Raw genomic sequence first — 25,629 nt, 5'->3', positions numbered from 1 at the left:
TCTCTGTTCAATACTGTATGCCCAGATCCTTAGAACATACCCAGATCCTGGTGCATAATGAGTGTTCTGTAAATATTTATGTAATTAATTAACTAACTAATAAGGTAATCTTAGATGTTTTTAAAGGTTATGAAAAAAATAAAATGGAATAATGGAGTATAGATGTCCTGGCCCAGAGAGCTATATTATATTGGGTGGTTAGGGATGTTTCTCTGAGGGGAGAGTATTGGACATCCTTGTCACCACATTTTAGAACAGTCATTGCTTTTTTTTTTTTTTGAAACCTCTTTCAGAAACCACTGAAAAACTCCTGACTCAGAAACTCCACTTGTACTTTCAAATCACAAGGAACCCTAGAATGTCATTTCTTGTTCCCTGGAATAGAATGGGAGGAATAAACACTGCACCTCAATGCAGGTCCACTGCTAATGTTTTCCATCACCATCACCCAAGGCACTAAGCAGATATTTCTTTTTAAGCTATAAGCTATAGGGTCGAGAATGTTACTTAGTTCAGGTTAATTTTATATTAATTTTCTTAAGGAGAATGAGTGGCTTCTAGATAAGTATATATTGATTAGCAAAACAGTCTAAGTTACCAAGTCCAGAATTTACCCTTAGAAAATAAAGTGGCGTAGGTTCATTAAACAAACACAGCCTGAATGTTCTCCTTTCTTCTTTGGACATGGATATAGGACTGACGTGAAATACCAAACAGCTGATATGTGTGGTTTAATGGAAAAAGCATGAACATAAGTTAAGGTCATATTGTTTGTGGGACCTATGGTAAGTTATTTGAGGCCCACAAACCTTGATGTTTCCATTTTTATGATGGGAATGATAAAATCTACCCAACTTGGCAGTTGTAAGGATCAGAAACAGTGGGTGCAGAACAGCACGAACAGTAATGGCAAACTGTAACTGGTGGCTGTTAGTACTATTGTTATTGCTGTGAATTCATCACGAAAGTCACTTATGAATCCTCTTGTGTCATTTCTATGGACAAAGATAAGAAGACATGATGAGTGATTATCAATATATAATCTTTAGTGCTCTCTTAAGCAAAATGAGACATTAACTGATTTGAAAAATGGAAATCTTTTCTTCTGATTCTTATAAGCAAAGTATGTGTAATTATATAGACTTTCATTTTCAGATGTGATCAAGACTATTACTGGTAACACACTTAGTGACTAATTAAGGGCTAATACAAGTGGTGTGGTAGAGTTTTCTGAGAATTCTAATTTAGTTTTCTGTTAAGAGTCCTGGCTGCTATACAACACTTTGACACTGTTACAAGATGCCTGCTGTACATACAAACATGTAAATTGTTGGAATTCTTCCAATTCTCAAAAATTATGATTTGTTGTCAATATGTTAGTGACATTATCTTTAATTGATCATGGTTTTCAATTGTGGCCCTTTCTTGATTTTTTAATATAAATTATTAATTTACTTTTTTTCATTTATTCTATTTATGATTAGCCCTTCAGGACCTCGTGATGAACGTTTACATATTGAGGCCTATTGCTTTCAATAATTAGATTTTTTAGCATATAGGTTCTAGGGCATGGCATGCAGCTCAGTGGTAGGGTGCATGCTTAGCATGCACAAGGTCCTGGGCTCTATTCCCAGTACCTTCATTAAAAAAAAAAATATGTGTATATATATATATAGGTTCTCAAGTTTACTTATAAATCATCCCTACCATTTGTCTCAGATTGGGATCCACAGAAACAGTCCTTGGGAAAAGATTGGTGTTAAAGTGATTTATTGGGAAGTGTTCCCAGGAAAAACAGTAGGGGAGTGCGGAGTGGAACTACAAAGAGAAGGAGGTAATACACTTTTTAACACACCCTTCCACACACTGACAAAGATCTAACTTTTCCTATCATCTCTGATTCCACAGGCTCTATCTGTTATTTTAGCTTTGAAAAGAGCTAGTACCTTAAACCACACAGTAGATTCCCCAGACAGCTGGAAGAACATTTTTCAGTGGCTTTTTCCTGATTTCCTCTGTGCCCAAAGCAAGAAACAGCATGAGGATTTGTGCAAGTGAATGAGACAAAAAAACACAAGACCGAAAAGTTTTCTCAAATGCATATGTTGGCAGCATAAAAGTATTAGCTTGTCTTTCAAACAATTGTCAGACTCCCAAACCTCTCCTGCCTACTTTTTGCATTTCCAAATCCAAGTGCTCCACTAATAAAAGGGGTGACTTTCACCTTGGTGGTTTGCATATATGGTATGGTTGTCCTGGTCACATTCCAATTTAGATAATTATATCTTCTCTTCCTCAAACCCCCTGTTGCTTATATTCCAAGTGGCGTTCTTCTCTCCTTTGTAACCAACTGCTCCCAGGCACCACTGTGAGGTGGTAAACAGCTGGAGGGAGCTGCCCTAGAGATGGTGGCACATCAGCGGTAGGTGTGCTCATCGCAGAATAATCTGTCTATCAAGTTGTTCAATTTTTAAAGCACTTGGCATCTTTTAGAAAGAAAAGCCTGGAGAAGGGAAAATCCTATTGTTACTCCTCTAACCTCAGCAGATTTGAAGCACGGCTCTAATTAGAATGGAGACAACACCAACAATTAAAAAGTGGTAGCCCTGTGCAGAGAGGATGATTAATGTAAAGGAGTTTCTCAGGATCAAGTATTTCATCGATAACTTATAATAAAATTAGCCTTAGGTTTTAAGGTGCCAAGATATCATACCTTTATGCAGTAGTAAGCATTTCTAAGTTATGCATGAGGGACATTGAGATACTAATCAAACATCTCCAATAGTTTAATTAAAAGAAAATGTGTGTCAGCATAAAATCAAAACCATTTTGCTTTTTGTGAGGAAAACGTCTCTGTAAGTGGAAACAACAGAGTTTAGACAAACTTATTTGAGGAAACACATCCTTACTGGTCTCCTCCATTAATAATTGCCCTTTAGACAAATCCCTTGCCTTACAAATAATTCAGTGTCCCATCTTCTAAGGAAAAACAAAATCACCATTTTCCCTTGTAATTTGCTGGTTTATAGTTGTGCCCCATTCCTGCTCCCATGGTACTTTAGGGCTGGCTACTACTTTACCTAAAGTAAGATCAGTAAATTTGGTTGAGAGAGTGAAGATAAAATATTTGAATTTCAGAAGAAAATATCTGACTTCAGAAGAAAGGTGCTTACATTTGCTTCTAATACCTACAAGTTACTACAGGAAAAGAAAATAAAGTCCCTTTTCTATTTGTAGCAAGGGAAATGGTGGGGAAAAATTTCAAAAGCAACATATTTATTGTTGTTAGAGAAATTGTACGTGCTCTTCAGACATTTCCTGGTAGTTCTGGCCTCCCGGGATCCTAAGGAAGCCTGGGGAAGACAGAAGCCATCTGGCTCAGACTCTTATAATTCATATGCCCTTTGGGTATCCATTAGTGTTATGGGAGCAAGGACTCTGATGTCTGTATCAGATCAAAGGTGTAACCATTTCTCTAAACTTAAGAACTTTTCTGCTTCATGTATATCTCTCCAACCACCACCCAACTTGCCCCTCTTGCCAGTAGGACTATATCCCACAACAAATACTTAGAGCTGCTCAAGAGAAAATGGAAAGAAGGCAGGTTCACGTTATTCTTTGGGGATCCCTCTCTTGCTCTTTGCTTCTGATATACAACACTGCTAGAGGCATCTGGGTATTGCCAACTCTCGGTACACAAGTTTCACAAATATTTTGGCCACGAAAAGGAAAGTATAGAATGTTTCTTCACTGATCCATAGCCCAATTCCAGGATAAAATGCCTCTAGCGGGCCCTCCCTCTTCCTTGGAGAAGGTAGAGATGACGTTAGAAAAGGCTTTGAGCCAAGAAAGCAACAGAGAACCCAGAAAGGCCAAAGGCAGATTTCAGAAACATCCCTTTTTTAATCTGGTGACAATGTAGAACCCCATAATTATAGTTGAGTATTAAGACTTACCTGTAATTATTTCTGATTGGTGAATAAGGAAACCAGAACTCATAAAAGTTGAGTAACTTGCTCAAATTCACCCAGCTGGTAAGCATTGGCATCAGGACAAAACCCAGATCTCTCTCAATGCCCTGCCCAAATTCTGTGCTGCAAATAACCCAATGGAAGTAACTTTTTTTATAAAATGAGTTTTGCTGATGCAAATTGCATTTTATTAGAAGCCAAAGTGGATAAAATGTTTTATCCTGTGTGCCATGAGGGAGGGAGTGACACAAAGCATTGCAGGATTCACTCTGTAAGGCCTGATTGCTCGCCACCTTAGAGAATGTGAGAGAGAGGAAATCCTCTCTGCTCTGCCCCCTGACTCCCTGTTCACCTTTGTCCTCTTAGAATTTCTAAAATATTACCATTCAATCCACATTACCTTTAATCTGTATATATTAACCATAATAACTTATTTTTTAAAATAGATTTAGTCCTCCCTCCTTTTCTTTGTAAATACACGCAGGATACCCTGTCGTGCCTTGGTAAGCTTTGGTGGGCCATACTGAGCCAATACGCACACTCATATTAGATATTTAGAGGTTGGCATGGGGTTATGGTTATCTCAGGCAATCAAATTTTGTTATTATAAAATGGAAGGTTTAATGACTACATTTCTAGGCCAGCCCTCATACTTTACATATGAGGAAAGAAAGGCCCATGACATTAGTGATTTGTTCCATCGCCAGTGATGATTAGTGGCAGATCCAGACCCAAGACTCTCAGTTCTGCATCTTCAATTCTGATTATTTTCTTGTTAACTAGTTCTCTATATAACATGTTCCTAAATTATTCTTTGTTTGAATGATATGTGGAAAGCTAAGTTCAAGCAGGTAAATCCACTACACCATGCCATTTTTAAAAAATGAAACATAGTCAGTTACAATGTATCAATTTCTGATGTATAGCATAATACATCGTAGCATTTTGATGGCAAGAAAAATGTAGGACTTCTTTTCAGTACCCAGAATTTACCTTAGTGCCTAGCACAGAGCAAACACTCAAAAATATGTATGTTGGAGAAACAAATGATCAAGCAGGTTTTTAAATAAAGTATGCTCTTCTTTAAATAGTTAAAAAAAATTAGAGTATGCTTTTCTTAGAATGTCTTTTAAAAACATTTCCTTTATAAAGTTATTTTATAAATGCTTAATGAAAATAAAATGATCTCACCTTAAATTAAAACACTATATTTCAGATTCATCTACACTGAATGTATTAAGAATGTTCTTTATTTACAGATATTTCTTGATGATAAAAATCCTAAGTAAATTTTGTTAAAGACTTCTTTATGGAAAAATCTGTAATTTTTCTAATGTTAAAAGGAGCCTAAGTTTATTCTAAAATCAAAGAACAAACAGAAGTTCAAGTGGGTTGCAAACTTGGCAAAAACATGTTCTACCAAGAAAAAAAGAATTCAGCCTCAAAATCTGTTACTATGCATGCATCTTCTGGTTTTCCTTTTGTAAGAGCAAAGTCCATTAAAAAAAATCATAACATCACATAAAGCAATGGAGAAAATATATCAAAATTGCTTGTTTGAAATTAAGCCAGCCACATAACTGTTTTTGAAAAGTCAATTTGAAATAGGTCACCTTATGACCACAATCATGCTTTAAATTTTTCGTGTATAACCTTGTTCTGAACACTGCCATTGATAACATTCTAACTGCCATCACTACTCTGGTGCTACTAGGTAGAGATAAGTTTTTCTAATATATTTTTGTTTGTATTTTAATATTTATAGATCCATGATTATCCTTTGTTACCATGTTTTCCTTTTCTGCCATGAATGTCACAAAAATATATACAACAGCTTCATTTGATCTTTTCCCCCTGTCATAGGTATTCAGGATTTCTCTTCTGAACAGTTTTTAGAGCTTGACTCCAAATAGTTTATACATGTCAGTGAAACCATTTTTTAAGGGAGGAGCCAGAACTGCTGGAGACTCAGATAAAGGGACTTAGTTTTAAATATGTCCAAAGACTCCTGTTATAAGGCTGTTTCACTCTTTGTAAGGACTACTGACATCCTCAGTGTTCATTCTCAGAACATTAGATTGTGAACTTCTGCAGAGGTGAGACACAATCTTATTCACCATTGTACCCCTTGAGTCTAGAACATTGTCTAACTCACAGTAAGCACTCAATAGATAAATATTTGTGGAATGAATAAATATAGCAAACTTTTTTTTAGAGGGTAACTAGTCATCACCTTTAGGATTATTTTGTTTTATTTCATTGTTTACGAGGCATGCCTTGCGAATTATGTTTCTAAAACATGTTGACAAAGATGGTCTAGAGTATTTTTTATTGCTATCAAATTGAATTAAAAGGCATTTTTAACATTTTTCTTTACCATCTATTTTATCCATAATCTGTGCCTTGTCAAGTAGACAAAGTCTGGGCTGTGTCTTTCAGCTCTCTCCATTGTTCATCCAGTGCCTGGCACAGAGTAGCCAATCAGTAAAGAGTTGTTAAATGCTTGAATGACAATATATGAAATAATTTTTGCCAAAATTTAAAATGACTTGGAAACAGTAAAAATAACATTGATAGTGAAAAAAAAAGTGACATGGAAGTCATCCTCTAAAGAAACAACAAAATGAACAGGACAAAGAGATAAAAGGAATTAAATATTGCAGATTTGGGAGGCTGGGTCCCAATCCTCTGTCCATCTTTCCTCCAAGCTTGGGTGAGTTGAAGCCCCTAAAAACCTAAACCTCCTTTTTATTAAAAAGGAGATTAATTAGAATTAAAATCAAAAGATACAATGCTACAATAATATTAGATTAGCCATGGCAAGGCGCTTTTTGTTGTCTGGTTGATTGTACTGGATGTTTCACTCAGACACAAAAGCAATAGCATATTCAGAAGAGGGGTTTGAAAAAGAACCATTTACTGAGATGGGCTGGATTCAAAGAACCAGCAAGAGATGGGGAATCCCCCCCTAGGCTAGCAAGAGCAAAAGGCCACCATCACTCCCAGGTCTGAAAAAACAGCAGGAAAGAGTTATCCTTACTGGAGCCTGGTGAAAGTGGAAGCCTTAGAAGAGAAATACCTTAGCTGGAGCTCCCACTGTAAAGGAATGCAGCTGTTTGCAAATAGCACCTTGAAGGAGGTAGTGGTAAATAAGTACTCAGTGTTTTCCTTCTGCCCTTCAGTCTCCTAATTCTACTGGCACCTCCCATTAACCAAACACAAGTGAAAGCCTGCAGTGCAGACAGGGCAGAAAATGACCAGAGTGGGGGCATTGAAGGCAAGGAAGGGCAAACAGGGACTAACCAACATACGACTGGCTTCCCTGAGAGTTTCCCCTTTGTCTCGGACGCAACCATGAGCCCTGCATCTGTCCCCGAGAACGTAGCCAGATGAAAAGCCTAAGCCTGATTCTTGATGAAAGTCCTACGAGCTCCAGCTTGGAGACTCCAACTTTTTTTCCTTTTCCATCATGAATTACGACTATTTTTTTAAGAATCATATTTTTAACAAAGATTCTTTACTTACGATTGTAACAAAATTAGATCGAATTTGGATATTTAAATGATTACTTTCAATGAAGCAGACTCCCATGTAAAAGTTTTATTGACTCTGAGTATTTGATACAATCCTCTGCCAATCCAACCAGTTAAGTCAAACAAGGATACTGTTTGCTCCCAGACAGCTTTACCACTATGTACTACTTCTATAATGCTCATAAACAACTAATGGTATTAAGCCAAAATGAAGTTAATTTTAGAGAAGCAGCTGGGGTTTTTTTGAGGGTGCTTGTTTTTGTTTTTTGATAATGATGAAGGAAGGTTATTCTGACTAAAGAGCAAAGGCGAAATTGCTAAACCTGCAGCAATAACAAAAGAAGGGGGAGGAGGAGAAAGAGAAGAAGAAAAAGAGAAAGAGAAAAAGGAAGGATTCCCAGGTTATAAGAAAGAAATTGAAACGAAAATGTCAATAGAGTTCTAATAGAAGTTATCAAATCCTTATGTGGAAAGCTTTATAGGATGGAAACTCCTCTGCCCCAGCCTTCTGGCATAGAAGGAAGAATTAACTAGCCTCGGGAATATCTGCCACAGTCACGAATATTCTCAGCCCTTCTTCAGTCCTAGAACTTCAGTCAAGATACAGATAAGCTCCGTGAGGCCAGGTGCTTTGGTTGATGCATCCATGGAGTTTGGACAACAGTGAGCACCTTGCAGTGGCCCCATGAACATCTGTTAAATGAAGACTGGAGGTTTGCAGTAGAGCATCTCCGGGCTCTTTCTCATGGCCTAGTCTCTTCTGAATATTAATGGTGACCTGGCCCACAGCAAGACTGTGTTTCAAAGCCATGGATAACACAAATAGCTTTCAGAACAAAGGTCAAAACAATCCAAAGTTGGAACCATGGCCCCAAATTAGCTAGATCAAATTCCGCAAGAATACAAAATAGAGACTGACCTCAGTACAAACCAGCACTGCAAACACAACTTCTACCAGACGAACCTCAGGCTGTAGCTAAGTCGGATACCGAGCAGAAGGGAAAGGTCAGTCCTGCTCTGCTCCATGCTGGTCAGAGCGTATCTCAGCCACTGAGTCTAGTTCTGGGTGCCCAGTTTTACAGTAAACATTATTAAGTAAGAGCTTATTCAAAAATACAAAACACAAATGGCCTGGAAACCTTGCCTTGTGAGGACTGATTTAAAGGGTCTGAGGAGATTGAAGCTAGGGAGAAAGGGCTGGAGAGTGCGAGGGAGCTGTCCAGAGGGAAATGAGTTAGACACGCTCTGTGTTACTCCACAGAGCAAACTGTGACCAACAACAAATGGAAAATGCTAAAGTAGATTTGGCTCAATATAAAGAGGCACTTTCTAAAAGGTATGATACACTCTGACTACATAGGAGTAGGTCTCTGTCACCACAAGTGGGCAGGTACCAGCTAGATGACCATCTGTAAAGAATGTTCCAAAAGGGATCCCTGCATTGGATGGTAGGTGGCACTCTTCTGGCTTCCAGCCTGGAGGATTAGGGGGACTGACTGTGGCCCTTAGAGAGGTTTTGTTTGTTCTACAAGTTAATTTTTTTAAATGCCTTTGGGTTAACACCCACCTGGAGTCCAAACCATCCACGCTGCTCCCTGCTGTCTAGAATCCTGCTGCTTCTCATACTTATGCCACCTGCCCATATATTAAAGGCATTTACATTTGCATAACCTGTAATGTCCAGTCCAATTGAAAGGTAATTTGCCCCAAGACTGAACTTCACCACAAAGCTGTCACAGAATTTTCTACCATTGGGGAATGGAAGAGAGAAGAATTTGGTTAAAAAAAAAAAAAAAAAAAAGTAGAATAGATCGGTGAAGATGGAAGTCCCAAACAGCCTAAGGTTGAACCATCTCTTCTGCTCTGCACAGCTCCAGCACACATCACACCCCTAGAGACTAGTTTTCTCCCTCCCTTCATTTACGTTTCAATTCCAAAGGCTTCTTTTTTCCTGAGCCTCTAGAAACTCGGACTACATTAAGTGTAAAACTTTCCACTGAGGATTGAGCGCTTATATTACCAACTCAGCTCAGAAAAAGCAGCCCCTCAGGTTGACTTTTCTCACTATTCTAAACCAGTTCAGAGACTCTCGGCAGGGCCCTGACGCCTCTGTGCTGTGGTTGGTGTAATGCTGCCACCTGGTGATTGTTTGGACCAAGTGCCTGAGGCACCAGTCTCCTCCCAGGCAAACTTAGGAGATGATGAAGAAATCTCCTCATTGGGAGGGTAAAATCTAACTCTGTGAAGACAGTCCTGTGCTGGAAATTTCTAACAAATATTAACATTAATAAGGTTACTCATTAATGATATTTAAAATGATATTAATAATGACTGAGTTCTGACAGCTAACAAAATATTAAGATGATGTTCTGCAGTAAAAATGTATATGTAATTATATCATGTCTTACATGTGCATAAAGTCTTCATGTGCATATTATTGGATATTATCCTCTTCACAACGCTGCAAGTAACATTATCATCATATTTATTCTTTTTCCCTATGAGGAAACAGGCCCAGAGAGTGTAAGACCACACAGCTAGTAAGTAAGAGTCAGAATTTGAAGCCAGTAGATCTGGCTCCAGATTTTCTAGATGACTCAGTTACGGGGCCAAACTGGATCTTAGTAGCGTACACTGTAGAGAAGTTAGCCCCCTCAAGTGGTAAGATTGGCAGAGTGGGGGAATCAGCAGTCTAGAGGGGCATGACAAGCTCATGGCAGTGGCAGGGGTTGGGGGAGGTTGGTGGTGGTTTGAAACAGGATCCACCCAGTAGGGGAGGGTTTGAATAATAAGACCTAGCTAGGCAAAGGGTACTGGTCGGGGTCAGGGATAGGTAGGGGTAAGTTAAGGCTCCAATCCAGCGGAGTAAGGAAGAGCTATGACTCCTTGGGCATAGTAAGTGCCTAGGGAATATCCCATTGGAGGTGATGAGGCTTCTAAAATTCTACCTGCCTTCGCCTGGACAGTTTCAGGAACTGGGTTGGGTTGGCCTGGAGGTGCAGGTGCTAATTTCATTACTCATCAGAGGCCATGTCTTCTTCCCCGAAGCCGTGCCCTCCCTCATGTTCCATATTAGGTGTGAGGGTGCGGGAATGATTAACGATGCACATTTGTATTTGTTTGTTTAATCATCTATCATAGCCACCCTGGGCTAGACGATTCCTCAATCTTTGTATCATGTAATTCCTACAACCCTAAGAGAATATTTGGAATTTGCACACCCAGTTTTGAGATGTTTATCATCTAGTTGCCAAAAAGGTGGTGTAGAAGCAGAAAGATGTTTAGCCTCCTGAAGAAACTAAGCCAACTGTAAATTGGACCACCTTTTCTTGGTGACTTGCTCGAAATGATTCAGATGTATGTATTTGACTTCTAAAACACAAGATAAATAAGCCTCTACTCCTGAGAGAACTGTGCCCAACTCCACCATTTGATCTCGCCATCAAAGAGAGGCTTTCAAAATCTGGTTGCTTTACACTTTCACTTAAATGAGTTTCAGAGGTTATTTTTGCTTATTTGTTTTGGGTTTTGTGTTTTACACAAGTACAATTAACTAAAGATAACAGTTAAAATATAAATATACCCCTTTTAGAGGAAATTTCTTTCTTCCTTTTAGGGACCCTTTGTGTTTGCTGTTGTTTATTTTCATTTGGACCAGATTGATATGAACCAACCAGTTTACAGACAAATGGGCTCTAACCTATAATTTCTTTCTAGTGCTCTACTGTATATTTTTATCCAAGAGTTATAAGAAAGGGACTAACAATTTTATATGAATCTTACATTCCAGAATAGTAATCGCTTAGATAATGATCTGAAAAGTTTAAAGAATAATGGTGTACTGGGAGTCCTTCACAGCTTGTGGTACAAATCTTGCCCCAAAATATATATAGAAAAAGTGAGAGGTTGCTAAGTCAGTTTTGTCCATCCTGCAGCAAGGTTCAACCCTTCTGCTGAATATCTTTGGGTATCCCACTGTTGACACAGCATAGGTTTGGGGACTGAGAGTGAAAGTCTCTCCTATCTACATGTTCTGCCTGCTGCAGAGGGCCATTGGGGGCTGAGTAGAAACAGGCTGTGCTGGGTATCTGAGGCACCTAAGGGGAACTCGGAACAGGAGGTTTGTGTGGGAAATTCCTGAGGATGGGCTTCCCAGTCCATAGAGTTATTCAGTGGAGGGGCTCCAGCCAAAGTGGCCAGAGCCCTTTCCATAGCCCTGAAAAAAATTTGAAATTTTGCATTTAGTTTTTGAAAGATTTCTGACATAATCATCATTTATATTGTACCCATAGTTAGTTGATCTAAGGAGGAAAATAGGTGATTTTTTTTCCACCTCCTTAAAGATCTGAAGACTTTTCATACTGGCTGAGTTAATTATAACAAAAGCAGTGAAGTCTTATATTACACAATATTGTGTACATTAAATATTACACACGTAAGTGAGTATACACTATTTCCTTTGACAGCAAGTAAACAAGTATTCTACTACCCAAGTTAAAGGCTATAAAAATTGCATTGTCTTGTCAGAGGAAAATCTCACAGGTAGTCCCTTCCATACACCATTTAATTTTATAACAGGTGTTTGGTTTTTTTGGCTCTTCTAGGTCTTTGTTATAAACCCCACACTGTGATGTTATCATTTTTACTTAAATAGTCAGTTATCTTTCTAAAACATTGAGATATTAAAAACATATTTAAAGCTCTGGAACCATGTCTCTAGGCTCTCTTTGCTCAGACCCATGGGCAGTTAAGGCAGCTGGGAGACAGTCCTACAAGGAGATGAGGTGCTCCTGCCTTTTTTGTGGAGCTGTCCTTGACGGTTGGATCTAGGACATCTAAGCAAAGGCTGGATATTCCTTTGTTTGTTTTTTCCTTTGAATTCTTCTGCAGCAGCTAGTTCTTCAAGTATTTGCTTGACAACAGGTACTAAATATTCAGGCATTACAGCCACCAACCCTATTGGCTTTTTCCTTTTAACCCACATCCCAGACCTACAGTCTTTTTTCCCAAGATAAATAAATATCTTTCTTCTATCACTTGTATTATAAGGAAGCTACATTCCAACCACCCTTCTCCCAAAAGACTCCCTCTTCTAGCTTATACCGTAGTGAGCTAGAAGCACATCTCATTACAGAAGAGAAAAAAAAATCCTACAATTTAATTTTTAGCAGGTTAACGCTCTAGTGGTCACCCATTTCTCCCACCTCCATCAATATAATATTTACATAAGAAGTTACAGATAAATTTAGAATTTCAAGGTGCTCATGTTTACGGAGTTATTACCTGCCCACACTTAACATTGTTCTTTCTCTGCCCCTTCCAGCCTCTCACAATGATGGGAGCAGCAGACTAAAACAAGTGTGCAGACTTGTTGTTAATATAAATAGAGTCCAGATGAAGCTAGTAAGGGGTTCTTATCCAACATTTAGTAAAAAGAAAAATTATATAATATTTTAGTCAGTTTGGGCTGCTATAACAGAATACCATAGATTGGGTGGCTTGTAAACAGCAGAAATTTATTTCTCACAGTTCTGGGGGCTGGAAGTCCAAGATCAAGGTGCTGGCAGATTTGGTGTCTGATGAGGACCTGATTCATAGATGATCGTTCTCTTGCTGTGTCTTCACATGGTGGAAGGAGCAAGGGAGCCCTTTGGGGCCTCTTTTATAAGAGTACTAGTCCCATTAATGAGAACTCTGCCCTCATTACCTGATCACCTCCCAAAGGCCCTGCTTCCTAATACCATAACCTTTGGAGTTAAGGTTTCACCATATGAACTGAGGAGAGGGCATCACATTCAGTCCACTGCAATATGTAGACTCACATATAGAAATTTTGGTGTTTATTGTTTTGTTAGTGTGGTATTCAAGGCATATGCATTTCTTTCTGGATTTTCTTCCCCTTAGTAAATATGCATATCACAATCATATCGCTATTTAGTTTTAAGAGATGTTAGTTCTCCTTCCTTTGTTTTATGTTTTATTTCTTGTATCAGGAAACCAGTGGCACCATTTTTACATGGACTCTGACAGCTGAGAAAAAAAATCCTTGGAATTCTCTCATTCATTTATACTTGCATGCAGTGGACATCTATTGAGGATCTAAGGCATGTCAGGCAGAGAGAGGGTTTGACCCCAGTCCTGTTGGCGGTCTTCACTTTATTAACCCCAGGGCTCTTTATTCCTTTCCGCAGGTGCCATGGTGAACAGGGCAAACAGCTGCCAGTCTGACAGCAGCGGGTTCCTAGAGGAGCCACTGGAACCACAACTCGTCCAGGTAGAGGGCCACTTGAGGGCTGGAATAGGAATGGAAGGAAAGACAAAATTAAAGTGTGTTACCCGAGTTGCAAAGTGCCACCAGTGCTTAGGAGACACATGCCACAGGAACCCCCCAGGGATGGGGGACAGTGGAGTCATACTGGACAAGGTGCAGAAAGCTCAATGTTCCTTCCCTTTTTATTTGCTTTTGATTATTCTAAAGAAGGAAGCTGAGCCTTGTATAAAAAAGGCCAGGTAAAGTATAAACTGACATAAACCTGAATTTATAACCCTTGTCACCTGACTCCTAAGTTAATGATAAGAAAAAAAGCAAAACAAAACATTTCGTAAACCTAGTGCCTCCTCCACCTTTCTGACCCATTTGTCTTTATCCCAGTTTCTCCCACAGATAGCTTCCTTGTCAAGCAGCCAGAGTCCTCCTGAGAATGGATACAGAAAGCCAAGGAGTCAGAGCCACAGTTCGGTGTCATCCCGGGACTGTCAGCGAGAGTCAGATGGGTCTGATTCCACGGGTATGGTGAGCACATCTTTTTCAAGTCAGGACTGGAGTGTCTTGGAAGAAAAGGTCTCAACCTCTGTGGAAGAGAAAGAGTCTCAGTTTGAGGCCATGGAAGGGCCCCCAGAGCTGTTGACCCCAGATCTGGCCCTTCGTAAGACCACCACTGGGGGAGAACTCCCAAGGAAAGATGGCCACGGGCAGCAGCCCCTGCCTGTGCCCCAAAGTGAGTCTGAGGCTACTGTGGGCACAGTTACCTCCAAATGTGACTGTCCTCTGGGGTTTATGGTGACCCACACCACAGAAGTGAAGGATGGGTTTCTGAGGCCTGAACGAGATGGGGAAGTATACGTGCAAAGCCACCACTGTGAGTCTCAGAAATCACCTGGAATTGATCCTGATCAAGACAAGTCTCTTCACATTGACTCTGAGGCCCTAAGGGGTGTGGAAAGTGGTAAACTCTGTCCTGACATCAGCCACACCTTACTGATGCGAGAAAGTCCCCCACAGCATGTCCTCAGGCCCAGTGAAGTCATGCCCTATACAGTTGACCTTGTTCAAACATCTAAAAAGTCTATTTGCCATCTAGATAAAGTGGCTGGAGATATTCCCCAAGTGAGGCCCAAGTGTAGTGCTTTGGGTCAAATACCACCTAGGACAGAATCGGAGCTGGGAAACCTTCCTCCAAATGCTGACTTCAGCACTGTTAGTGCCAAGTCTGTGACAATCCAGATGTCCTCCAATCTGGCATCGGCTGTTCAGAATGCTGTGGTGTTGGGGATAGATTCTAGAGGAACAACTTCAGAATTCACTATGTGTGACCCTGTCCCCACAACAGAACCAGGACTGGGGGCAGAAGCAAGACAGTTCAATGATGTTTCTGTTCAGACTTATACATGTGAGCCTAGCCCCTGGCATTGCTGTTCAGCTCCAAGTAACAAGGCCCGGCCCCTCACCAAATCTGTCTCTCTAGACACAGTCTTCCCTAGTGTCCACCCAGTGGGCATCTGTCATGCTGCACCTGCCCACTGTTGTGTCTGCTGTCATCACCATCTCCACCGCCACTTGGAGAGGCAAAGCCCCAGCTCCGTGTCTTCAGCCTGTAGGCACTGCCCATGCTCATATACTCTGGAAGCCCAGTTCATGAAGACTTTGAAAGTCCTTCAGGACACTGCAGTGAGGGAGCTGTATTCTGTAAGTATTTACCTCTGCAAAGATGGGAAGACAGATGCAACAACAAGAAGTACCTCAGGGAAAATGTTCAGCCTTCCTTTCCAGATGTGAGCTCTGAGGACAGGCCTTTCCACTTCAAATCATGAGTTACGTTTGTAGAGTGCTTTATTGTTTACAATATGTTCTCACAGTTTTCTTCTTATGTGATACTTCCAATCACCTTGTGAAAGAAGGCAAATTTTATTATTAATCCCCATTTTATAGAGGGATGTAGAACATACTTATATAGAACACACAGATAGAACACAAAGATTCATACATAAGTTTCAAAGCATTAATGCATCTGTACATCCTCTTCAGTTTAGTCTAACCGAAAATTCTGTCTTGAATTCACTTAGCTGTATGATCTTGTACAAGCCATTTAATCTCTCTGAGTCTAGTTCCTGTTTTACAAAATAGGGGGACTATTTATGTCACTGACATGGAATTTTTTTAAGATGAAATGAGAGAAAACTCCTAGGGTAGGTACTCGGCACAGTGCCTGGCACACGCACACACAATAGGGAGCCCTATAAAGTGCTAATTGTGTGGTTGTTTGTCTTATAATCAATTTTTGTTGCTATTTTATTATTGTTCAGGTCTTAAATATGGAGCGCCTTATGTCAGATAGAGGGACTCTGGGTCTATCTTTGCTAAGCTTATTTAAAAGTGGACATTGAGGTTACTGGAAACTGAACGACCCCCAAACCTGTTCAGCCCCTGATAAACCAACAGGCATTTAATAAGTCTTTCCAATGACCCCTCCTCAGCGATTCTCAAAGTCAGAGATCATCCAGGCCATCAGAGTTAGCTGTTGATTTTAAAAAGTTAAGAATATCACACATGAAACTGCGTGTATAGGTGGGGGGGGGGGGGAGATGGCACATGTAATGTAGGATTATAGCTCTTTAAAGGAGAATGGAGAGCAACTGTAATTTACTGAATAGCTGTTATTTGCTACTTTCTGGGTTACCTTCTCATTCTTTTAATTCTATGAATATTTATTGTCTATGGTAAGTACTTTATTTATACTATGTTAAGTAACTCTCATTTTCATTCATGCCATAAATATTTGTTGAGTCCCTATGCATGCCAATTCCTCCCTCTCTTACAGATGAAGAAACTAGTACTGAGAGAGTTTAATTTTTCCAATTTCCCCCAACTACTAGATCCAGATTCAAATTCAAATTTAACTGACACCAAATTCTTGAGTAATACACTCCAAAGATGTGTCCAACGTTGAAAAATATCTGTGTATCTATATAAGTGTAATAGTAACATGAGAAAGTGATCATTTTAAAGATAAGGTGAATTACTGCATGGTCCTTCAATGTATAGAAGTGTAATATAAACATAGAAAGTGGTTACATGAAATACAAAATTCACTACATCTTTTTTCAAATTTCAAGATTCCCAGGCATTTGTAATATTTTAGAATGAGTCATTAATGAGGGTTGAACTAGTAAAAGAAGGGGTTGAGATCAACTCTAGGTATAACATTATTGAAAAGTTCAGTGGGAGAAAAGAACAAAGGTTAATGTACAGCTAGGATCCGTTGGAGGATCAAAGGACTGGTGTTCAGACCCTGGAGAATAGTAGGGGTCATCATCACCATCGTTATTTACCGGGAGACTTTAAATGCTGTAAGGCAGTGATTTTCAATTGGGGGTAATTCTCCTCACTGCTGGTGACAGTTGGCACTGTTTGGAGACGTGTTTAGTTGTCATAAGTAGGGTAGGTGTTACTGGAGTTTAGTGGGTCAAGTTCAGGACTGATGGTAAACATCCTACAATACACAAGATAGCCCCCACAACTAAAAATAATCTGGCCCAAAATGTCAACAGTGCCAAGGTCGAAAAACTCAGCTCTAAGGGAATAAACATTTACTTGACAACAGAGTCCATGTAGAAATATGTCAGGGATGAGACATAGCTGGAGAAGGTGACATTGTAAGCAGCTATGGGGGGAAATATTAAATCCTACAATTAGGTACTCCAGATACTATGATGAAAACCAGATTTTTTATCTAACATATCCTGAAAAAAGGTTATTTTTCTAATATACATTTTTAAGATAAGTTTTACAAGGATATACTAATTAAACCATGTTTGGTTTTATGTTTTGTTTAAAAGTATAAAAAATCAAAATTGTGTTAAAACTTCAGAAGAAATGACACACTAGACACACCTCACGTCATTCTTTTAGCATTTAGTTAAAATGCTGCAGATACTTACTCCATGATAAGACGCTATCTAGTTTCTGTTCACATTACCACATCACCGCAGAAACAGTATAAATCACTTATTGATGGTGCTCAGAAGAGAAATAATAAACAGGTATCCATGGGCTAAGAAGCTGGAAATCTATTGCATCAAATTGTCTTTGGGAAGTACTATTACTTAATTTATTAATATTATGATCAAGCATCTACGGCAACAGCTGTATATTGATATTCAGTTAGCCTATCATTTATTCAGTTATATGACCACAAATGAAAACAAGAGAGAAGGGTAATTCAGCCTCCTGTGGCACAAGCTGAAGACAAATTCTAGCTAACAAGGTTACTTGGCGTGGTTGAGGTGATTGTGACAAATCAGTGCAGACAGAGGACTCACCAGGGTCTAGAGTGGCTCAGTCACTCAAGGGGTGGACCTGACTACAGGTGTCAGGAGGGTGCCCAGTTCATCAGGCAAACCATGGCACCCAGAGGGCACAGCTGGTCAGTTAGTACAGCCCAGTAAAGGCATTAATATGTGTGGTTTTATAGAAGGCATAAAGGGTTTATAATGTACTGGGGATGTCCTTATGAACTTACAGCAGCATGGTCTGGGGACTGAAGGAGCAAGTGGGCATCCGGCACCTGGGAGCATGGTGGCAGGCAGAAGGATGGCGGCGATTGGGAGAGAGCTAGACTGGAAAGAGCGAGAGATGCTGCTGGGGAAACTCAGGTGCAGGAACCCAGAGCCAGGTACAAGGTAAGGACTGGATCTAGCAGCTGTAAAAGGACACTGCTTAGAACAGGGACAGAAGATTAAACCTGGGCCAGCTCTAGGGGTGAGTGCCCCTGCACGTAGAGCAGAGCTCTCCCCAGTCCTCCTCCCTGGTGTCATGGGGAGGCCTTGGCCTGAGTACCCCAGCTGTGTGGAGAGATCTGGCAACTGGAAATCGAAGTTCCTCTTGATTTGACGCTATATCATATCAGCACTTCTGCGGAAAATACAGAGGTTTTGTGGCCCATTAAGCACAATGGCCATCTTCACACTTGTATGTAGGTTTTAAATGAGTAGGAGTTCGAGTGAACATACACACCACCATCATGTCTTCTAATACCTTGTCTCATATTGCCGTAGTCTTCTCTCCTCTAAGAATTTATAATCATACCCCAAAATAGTACTTTTATGTCAAATTGATTTGGCGTTAGACACCTGCTGAAACACATACTCTGTAGGATTTTATTAGATGATGATGCATTTCTCTCTATCTAGATCCAAGAACCACACACATACTCTCAAATAATCAAAACCCACATACATGGAAGTGTATATATGCACTGGTATGCAGGTGCACAGACACACACACACACAAGCAGAAAAGCAAGTAAAAATAAGGGATTGCATTCAGTCACAAGAGGAGGTGACTTAAACTAAAGAACAAACCCAAGAACAAAGAGAAAAAGCACCCATGGTGAGTGAGCCTGGGTTTGTAAGGCCTGAAAAATACTGTGGATAAAAATGGGCCTAAGTTAGACGTCAGGTGCCAGCTAGGGTTAGAGATATTATTTATAAAAAATTACCTAGAAAATAGGTCTTGGACCCAGTGAAGATTATAGGCAGAGATAGATACCATCTCTTACATGTCAGTGGAAGTTTCAAGCAGGTGCTGAAACTAAAAGCAAGTTTAGGTAAAAGACTCAGAAAACCATCCCCACTTCACCCCCTTACACAGAAGTATGTGACAGTGCAGAGAAACACTGACTAATTGGCAAATGCGACTTCTTTGGTCTTGTGGGTTACCTAAGATAACGGCTTGCTGATATGATGAAATTCTTATATATAAGTGAATTCTTCACAATCATTTGTTAACTCAAAAAAAAAAAATCTTTCCAGAAGAGAAAATGAGATGCATCTGAAGTAAGAGTTTTGGATATTAGATTATTCTATAATGTTTGTGACTTATATTGAAAGAAAAGAAAAATCATACAAATTTTAAAAACTAATATGAGCCGATTCAAAAGTGAAGGGTCAATACTGTTGCTGTTACTGTGGAAGTTACTGTTTATTTTAATGGGCAGCTTGGGTCAGTAGAGTAGAGCGTGCATTGTATCTTGAGTTATAACCTAGCCCTTATATTGGAAAAAAACAGTTCAGAATAGTAGAACAGTCTCCTTTTTTTTTTTTTTTTTTTTTCTTGCCTAAGGTTTCCTTTTTTCTAAAACTACTCTAGAGCTGACCAGGAGATGGCAGCATCTCAGAATCTTCCACATCACTCCTTTCATGGGGAGCACACCATCAATTCTTCCTAAATCCCAGCCCCCATGCCTTTCAGTCACAAAAGGTTACCCCCAGAGTATCTAGATAAAGCATAATATTCGATGTTTACAACGTTCAGCCTACTTGAACACCGTATTTCCACAGGCCTGGCCTCACTGTCCCTGGAACGTGGTCATCTTGTAAGAACCTACTAGGACCACTCAGTTGGCTCACTCCTAAGGGACAGATAACTTCTCCGTGTGACCAGCGACACTGTAGTCCCCCTGTGACCACAAGCTAGATCTTGAGAAGAAAAGAAAGAAATCAGGAGAGTTGGGTTTGAAATCTACCATTTTTTGACCTCAGACAATTTAGTTAACGGTTTGTGTCAGAACACATCTATAAAAAGAAGTCCTTCATGGTCCCTAAAATACTTTCTGGTTTTAAGAGCCATAATTGTAGCCACCTTTCAAGCAGTCTTGCCAACATCAATAACCTTCAAACACTCCTCTAACTGATTCAAAAGCACTCGTGCTAAAGCAAAAGTAATCGAAGAGTTTTGCTATGCGAAATGTTACTCATGTATAAAAGTTAGAGGACAGAATCAAAACCAAACTCTCAAGGAAAATGATGGAGAGTTTTCAATACTGAAATACCACTCTTAGGACAGTATTTCCATTATGACAATCCCAGTAAGGATAGCCATCAGGCTGCCAAGATCCTGGCCATGTGGTTTTGGGGAGAAGGATAAGAAATCTGGGACTTCCTAGAAACGGGGATTGGTCTCTATGGAAGGAGGAGGAAGAAGATAAGGTTAAAAGAGGCCTGCCATTGAAATCAGTTTCCTTTAAAGGGCTTCCCAACAATACAGTCTCCACTTCCATCTCTGCCACCCTAACTATAAGGGATACCGGGAAGGTAGTTTTTAAGTTAGACATACTGATGCCCCTAAGATACTAGAGTTCTGTTAATATGAACAAGAGAGGGAGACATAGTGAGCAGGCAACTGGCAGCCTCTGCACTGATAAGGAAGAGGGTGCAGACTGGTAGGCCTGGTAGAGACAGCATTAGGGTCCAGCTAGCATTAGTATCACTCAGTCAGATAGGTAGCAATTTGGGAGTTCTGGATCATCAGTCTATTCAAAGCATGATGCAACCTGGGCTGGAAAACAAAGAGACTAGCTGGTAAGAACTCAGCAAATCAGCAGAGTACCTGACAAATAAACTGGGCTGAGTGGCTGCAAGAAGATGTTTACATAAGGAAATCAAGGCAAGGGCACTGTCATACAAAGTAAGATTTACAGAGCGAGTCACATCTGGGGCAATGGGCAGCAGGATTGGGAGGACAAACAGTTCAATTCTGGGTACCAGTCCTTGGAAGGATGGGATGCCTAATCTATGCCTGCCTCACTCTGAATGGGCTTGTTAGCTGGGTGGAGCTGATCCTGCGTATTCAACCACCGGAGGCTGTGGTTACACAGAGCTAAGACTAATAAAAAATATTCTCAGCCGACTTTCTTTAATCAGATGCACAGCATCTGAACAGATGTGTTCAAAATCATTGAGATTCAGAGTGAGGCAGTACTCAGCACCAAAGTTAAACAAGATTCACTAAGACTCAACTTCTGTAAACACAAATCCATGCTATTCTGACCCTTCCCCCCTCCTCTCCTGTCTACATCCTTGCACCACTTAACATCATCTTCCAGACTCCCTTCCTGTCTCTGGGACATAAGGGTCATCCGACAATCGCTGCCCTCTTGTCCCAGCCACGTACCGCCTCTAGTTGCTTGGAGAAGCCAAAGGCTGGACTTTCCCTATCCTCTTCCCCACACGGTAGCAGCAGAGCTTCACTGCAAACAGGTAAGCCCAGGTGGGAAAGCAGGTGCCTCTGTGGTGCACTCTCACAGTGAATCAGAAAGGACTTCCTTCTCAGCTCTCTCTAATTGTTCTCAGTGCACAGTCCACGAGATGGAGACAATGAAGACGGTATGCCAGAGTTTCCGGGAGCATTTAGAAGAAATTGAGCAGCACCTGAGAGGACAACAGGCACTCTTTTCCAGGGACATGTCAGAGGAGGAAAGGTAATTATCTAAGAGAGCCATAAAAGTAAGTACCAGCCCGCACACCTGGAGCAAGGAAAGGTAATCAGGGCAGGACAGATGTGCACCGGGGAGCAGGGCTAATGAGAAATTGGCCAGCTTTTCCTTCGCTTTCATGTTCTTGTTCTTGCTGTCTCAGTGGGAGTCTGTGAGAGCCATTTGCTATATAACAACCCTTACTCTTCAAGGCCAGGGCTATTTGAGGTCAGAAAATGGGCAGCAGCTGGGAAGAGGGGGCTAGCCAGCAGGATATCTTTAATCCCTGTGAATGGAGCTCATGCAAATGCAAATACTGGCGGTTGTTAGAGTTTTGAAAATGGGCACTATTCGCACATAGATTAAAAGTGTATGTCCCAAAAGCAGATTAGTCATTGCCTGCGGGTTGGGGATAGGAATAGGGAGCAACTGTAAAGGGGCACAAAGTTTCTTACTGGTGAGATGGAAGTGTTCCAAAACTGAATGGTGGTGACAGTTAACCACTTAGCAAATTTACTAAAAATCATTGAATTGTACTCTTAAAATAAGTAAACTTTATGGTATGTAAATTATTCTACGATAGAGTTGTTTTAAAAAAAAAGAAAGAAAACCTGCTCTAGGATAATATATCTATGCCTGATACAAATAAGGAAGGTGACATTCTCTTTTAAGACGTATTAAAGGAGTGACCTACATTTTGAGAGGGACAGTGGAAGACTGCACCAGGAGGTGATTATGAAATTTGGTTGTTTCATATTGTTTACCTGCAGGGAGGAGGCAGAACAACTGCAATCTTTACGCAAGGCCCTGCGACAGGAGGTGGAGGAGCTAGAGTTTCAATTAGGAGACCGGGCTCAGCAAATCCAAGACGTTGTTCAGTTGGTACGTGGCAGTGGGCTGTGGAGTTTCACTAGATCCTGCCCACCGTAGCAGGGGTGCATTCAGTGAGAAACCCACTTGTGCAGTCAGTCCAGATTCTAAGATTAGGTGCCAACACCTTCATTTTAAGTATAAAGAAATTGAAGCCCAGAGAGACACATAGGTTTGCTCAAGGCCACACAGCTAGCTGGTAGTGATTCAGGACTAGAGCTCAGATCACTTAATCCCCATGCCAATCTTTTCCTCTGCCCTGTATATAAGAGAAAAATATTATTAGCCCATTTTCCAAATGAGGACAAGAAGCACAGTTTTTGACAATTTGGGCCAAGTCACTGCCAGAATCTGCCGCCATCTCACAGATCCCACTCTAGAGAATTCACCACCGTCAATACCTTTCCCACAAGTCTGAGTTACCTGCTTGGTGTAAATATGGTAGGTGGTCCACACTTTTTGTTCTTGTTTTCCTTTCAGCAGCTTGAGCTTCTTACCGGGGAACCACCTGAATGTTATACAAATCTGCATCAGTGTCACTGGACAGAAGAAAAGAATGGCCAGACTTCGGGTGCTAAGATCCACCCTGCCATGGCCGCTGGGGCTGCCGTTCCTCCCGATGACGATGACGGCCAGCAGACGCCCTGCTCAGGTGTGGCCCATTTAGCTGCCTTTGCTCCAGCCACCTTGGGGAGCAGCAGCAGGATGTCTCCTCCAGCTTGGGCGGAGTTAGATCCAGCCTCTCGGTTAAACTGTCCAGTTGGAGAAAAGGACACAGATGTCTTCCTCTAGATCACAGCAGATTTGATGACCCTCCTGCAAAATGTAAGAGCACCTTCTAGCCAGAGAAAAGATACCTAGATTTTCCCCAAGGAGAAATATCTATTAATCTTTCATCAGTTTTTTTAAAATGTTGTACTCTATGGTTAAACATGGGAGGAATAATTTAATACTCATTCAATACAGAATAAGTGAGTACCTACTATGTGCCTGGCATACAGTGTGGTAGCCAAGGTATATATATATATATATCTCTCAAGATATATTTGGTGTACAGTCTTTGCCCTGCTGAAGCTTACAGTCTACTGGGGGAGGTAAAATGTAAACCCATGAATAGGTATAAATTTGAAAACTATAGAAGTGCTTTGAAGGAAATAACAGGGTTGTATGAAAGAGAATGTAACAGGGAGTCCAATCTAGATCAGCATATCAGGAGGGCCTGGTTGAGGGAGTGACAGCAGAATGTGGAAAGACGATCCTGGCCCCAGAGGTACCAGACTGTTGAGAAGACTTGCATCAGTCGGCGAGCCAGGCACACTGAGGAAGCGCCTACGGGTGCCAAGACCTCCTCTTGTGCTGGAGACAGAGCTGTGAACAAGACAGAATTTCTACTCATGCAGAATTGGATGAGGAGTGAGAAACCACAACAAGAAGTAACTAAGATCGTCAGTACTTGGCCATGGTGAAACAGCACGGTGACTCCGTGGAAGGTGATGTGAGGTGAAAAGCGTACCGCATTTGTCCGAGTGGTCGGCCTCGCTAAGGGAAGCTCTCTGGGTAAGGCCTGGATGGTGAGGAAGAGGAAGCCATGGGAAATTCTGGGGAAAGAATATCGAAAGCAGAAGGGCTAGAAAGTGTAAAGGCTCAGAGACAGAAATAGTCCGAGTGGCCGAGTAGGCCGAGTGGGCGAGTGATGGGGGAGTGGAGGCAGAGGTGGCATGAGAGGTGGGCCCCCGGGATCACTGTGGGCAGGAGTCGGAGCCCGAACGTTTTTCCTGGTGTTATGGAAGGCCGTTGTAGGTTTTAAACAGGGTTGTCGTATGATACGATTTACATTTAAAGATCACGCTGACTGCCTGGTGGAGACTCTCCACTGAGGACTTAACAGCTGGCAGAGCTCCAGCTAGGAGGCAGTTGGTGTAATCCCTGAGGGAGAAGCAGAGCTGTCACGTTGCTTCCAACCTGCTGGGGAGGCTCGAGAGGCCGCACCCCAGTGAAATGCAGGGAGGCGTACACAAGGGCTGAGTGCCGGCGAGTCTCTAAGTCCTACAGGAATTCTAAGAAGGGGGCATGCGTGAAGAATGGAACAGTCAGGAAGCTTCATGGAAAAGTAACACTTTATAATTTGTATAAGATGAGCAAGTGATGGTCACTTCCCAGCAAGGAAACCAAAAAGCTATTTCTTTTGAAACTACCCATCACCAGAACCCATCTCATAGCCTGTCTCCCTTCTTCACCCTCCTTGCTTTTTGGAAACGCTTTGACTTCATGGGAGCCCTCCTACCCTTGAGACCATCCTACAGGTTCCTCTGTTGACTGTACTTCCTCAGGGTGTGGACATCCCCCTTCCGTCCTTAATTCTCTTCTTTTTCTCTCTCCATGCCGTCTGTCTCAATGTACACACTCACTCTAGAGGCCCAGTTCCCAGCTCTTTCCAGAATTCCTGTCCAGCATTTTCTATTCTCTACAAGATAGTTTCCCTTGGAGGACTTGCCTTCATGTCTCACTCGGCCTCAATCTTTTTATTTTTTTTCTTTTTTCTGTTTGTTTTTTGGGGGCGGGGGAGGTAATTAGGTTTATTTATTTTAAATGGCGGCACTGGGGATTGAACCCAGGACCTCATGCATGCTAAGCATGCACTCTACCACTGAGCTATACCCTCCCCCACCAGCATCAATCTTTTTATTTCAGTGTGATACACAGTGTCCCCTGCCAAGTACCTAT

At 41.1% G+C, this 25,629-nt stretch overlaps 1 protein-coding gene across 1 annotated transcript in view; it reads left to right on the top strand.

The window, feature by feature from the left end:
- Positions 1-24,968, top strand: part of ITPRID1 (ITPR interacting domain containing 1) — a 106,396-nt gene extending 81,428 nt beyond the window's left edge. The window contains exons 10-14 of the mRNA XM_064487472.1: positions 13,696-13,778; positions 14,157-15,470; positions 21,914-22,041; positions 22,806-22,917; positions 23,386-24,968. Coding sequence (XP_064343542.1) covers positions 13,696-13,778; positions 14,157-15,470; positions 21,914-22,041; positions 22,806-22,917; positions 23,386-23,697 — 1,949 coding nt within the window. The 3' untranslated portion in view covers positions 23,698-24,968. The remainder of the gene's footprint in view (positions 1-13,695; positions 13,779-14,156; positions 15,471-21,913; positions 22,042-22,805; positions 22,918-23,385) is intronic.
- The last annotated feature ends 661 nt before the right edge of the window (positions 24,969-25,629 follow it).

This window comes from Camelus dromedarius, chromosome 7 (assembly GCF_036321535.1).
Source record: "Camelus dromedarius isolate mCamDro1 chromosome 7, mCamDro1.pat, whole genome shotgun sequence".
NCBI lineage: Eukaryota > Metazoa > Chordata > Mammalia > Artiodactyla > Camelidae > Camelus > Camelus dromedarius.
Note: the sequence above shows the minus strand (reverse complement) of the source record. Positions and strands in the feature narration are given on the sequence as shown.